The 1,590-nt window shown below is 40.8% G+C and overlaps 1 protein-coding gene across 1 annotated transcript; it reads left to right on the top strand.

Annotated features, from left to right (window-relative positions):
• The first annotated feature begins 409 nt into the window (after nt 1-409).
• LOC138085130 (olfactory receptor 7A17-like) lies at nt 410-1,348 on the top strand. The gene has a single exon (XM_068979273.1). It carries the CDS (start codon nt 410-412, stop codon nt 1,346-1,348), a length of 939 nt encoding a protein of 312 aa, XP_068835374.1.
• Nucleotides 1,349-1,590: the final 242 nt, after the last annotated feature.

Raw genomic sequence — 1,590 nt, 5'->3', positions numbered from 1 at the left:
CTTCTGCTGACCCTATCAACTCTGCTTCAGATGCAGGAGGACTCAGGGACACCATAGTGCATTGTTTGGATGTGCCTAAGTTTACTTATCCAATTGGGTTCCCTGGTGGCTCAGAGGGTAAAGCGTCTGCCTGCAAGGCGGGAGACCTCTGTTCGATCCCTGGGTCGGGAAGATCCCCTGGAGAAAGAAATGGTCAACCCACTCCAGTACTATTTCCTGAAGAATCCCGTAGACGGAGAAGTCTGGTAGGCTACAGCCAATGGGGTTGCAAAGAGTCGGACATGACAGAGCGATTTCATTTTCACTTACTGAAGAACATCTTGCTTCCTTCTCTGTTAATTTCTTGATGGCTTCTTTTTAGCTAAATTTGCACTGTTCCTGTTTCTATTTCTGCAGTTTCACTGGCTACATGGAACCAGGAAACCAAACTCGTATTTCAGAGTTTATCCTCCTGGGACTCTCAGAAGAGGTATTATTGCAGCCTCTCCTCTTTTGGCTCTTCCTGCTCATGTACCTGGTCACCTTCATTGGGAACCTTCTCATCATCTTGGCCATTATCACTGACTCCCACCTCCACACACCCATGTATTTCTTTCTCTTCAACCTATCTTTTTCAGACATCTGTTTCACCTCTACCACCATCCCAAAGATGCTGTGGAACATCCAGACTCAGAATCAAGTTATCACCTATGAAGGCTGCATCGTACAGATGTATTTTTTCACACTTTTTGGGATGTTAGACAACATCCTCTTGACTGTGATGGCTTATGACCGGTTTGCAGCCATCTGTCACCCATTGCAGTACATGATCATCATGAAACCTGAGTTTTGTGACCTCTTGCTTCTGACATCCTGGTTAGTGAGTTTCCTCGACTCTCTGTTACATGCTTTAATGATTTTGCGACTCTCTTTTTGCACAAAATTGGAAATTCACCATTTTTTTTGTGAAATTTATGAGGTTGTTCATCTTGCTTGTTCTGATACTTTCCTCAATGACCTGATGATATATTTTGCAAGTGGAGTTCTGGTTATTGTTCCACTCACTGGTATCCTTTTTTCTTACTCTAAGATTGTATCCTCTATTTTGAATATTTCATCCACAAGGGGCAAGTATAAAGCATTTTCCACATGTCTGTCTCACCTCTCAACTGTCTTCTTGTTCTATGGTACAAGCCTTGGGGTGTATCTTAGCTGTGCTAGCACACAAAACTCCAGGGAAACTTCAATAGCCTCAGTGATGTACACTGTGGTCACACCCATGCTGAACCCTTTTATCTACAGTCTTAAAAACAAAGACATAAAGCAAGCCCTTAAAACACTCTTCAGTAGAGAAACATTCTCGGTATAAGGGAAGCATTTGTCTGAAGATAGAGACTTTTTCATGAGTAACAGTTCTCAAATCCCTAAAAGATCCTAATCATAATTAATATCAGTGACAAGAAAGACAATTTGAAATTTAAGTTATTTACAGAGTTCAGTTTCTTTCTTTTATTTTTTAATTTTTATTTTTACTTTATTTTGTTTTGCAATAGTGTATTGGTTTTGCCATACATTGACATGAATCAGTCACGGGTGTACATAAGTTCCCAA

The sequence above is a fragment of the Capricornis sumatraensis genome, chromosome 9, assembly GCF_032405125.1.
Source record: "Capricornis sumatraensis isolate serow.1 chromosome 9, serow.2, whole genome shotgun sequence".
Taxonomy (NCBI): Eukaryota; Metazoa; Chordata; class Mammalia; order Artiodactyla; family Bovidae; genus Capricornis; species Capricornis sumatraensis.
This window is presented reverse-complemented; position numbering and strand designations above follow the sequence as displayed.

What these genes read in the sequence shown, in the direction of transcription:
- LOC138085130 (XM_068979273.1), top strand. Translation starts at nt 410, where the DNA reads ATGGAACCAGGAAACCAAACTCGTATTTCAGAGTTTATCCTCCTGGGA.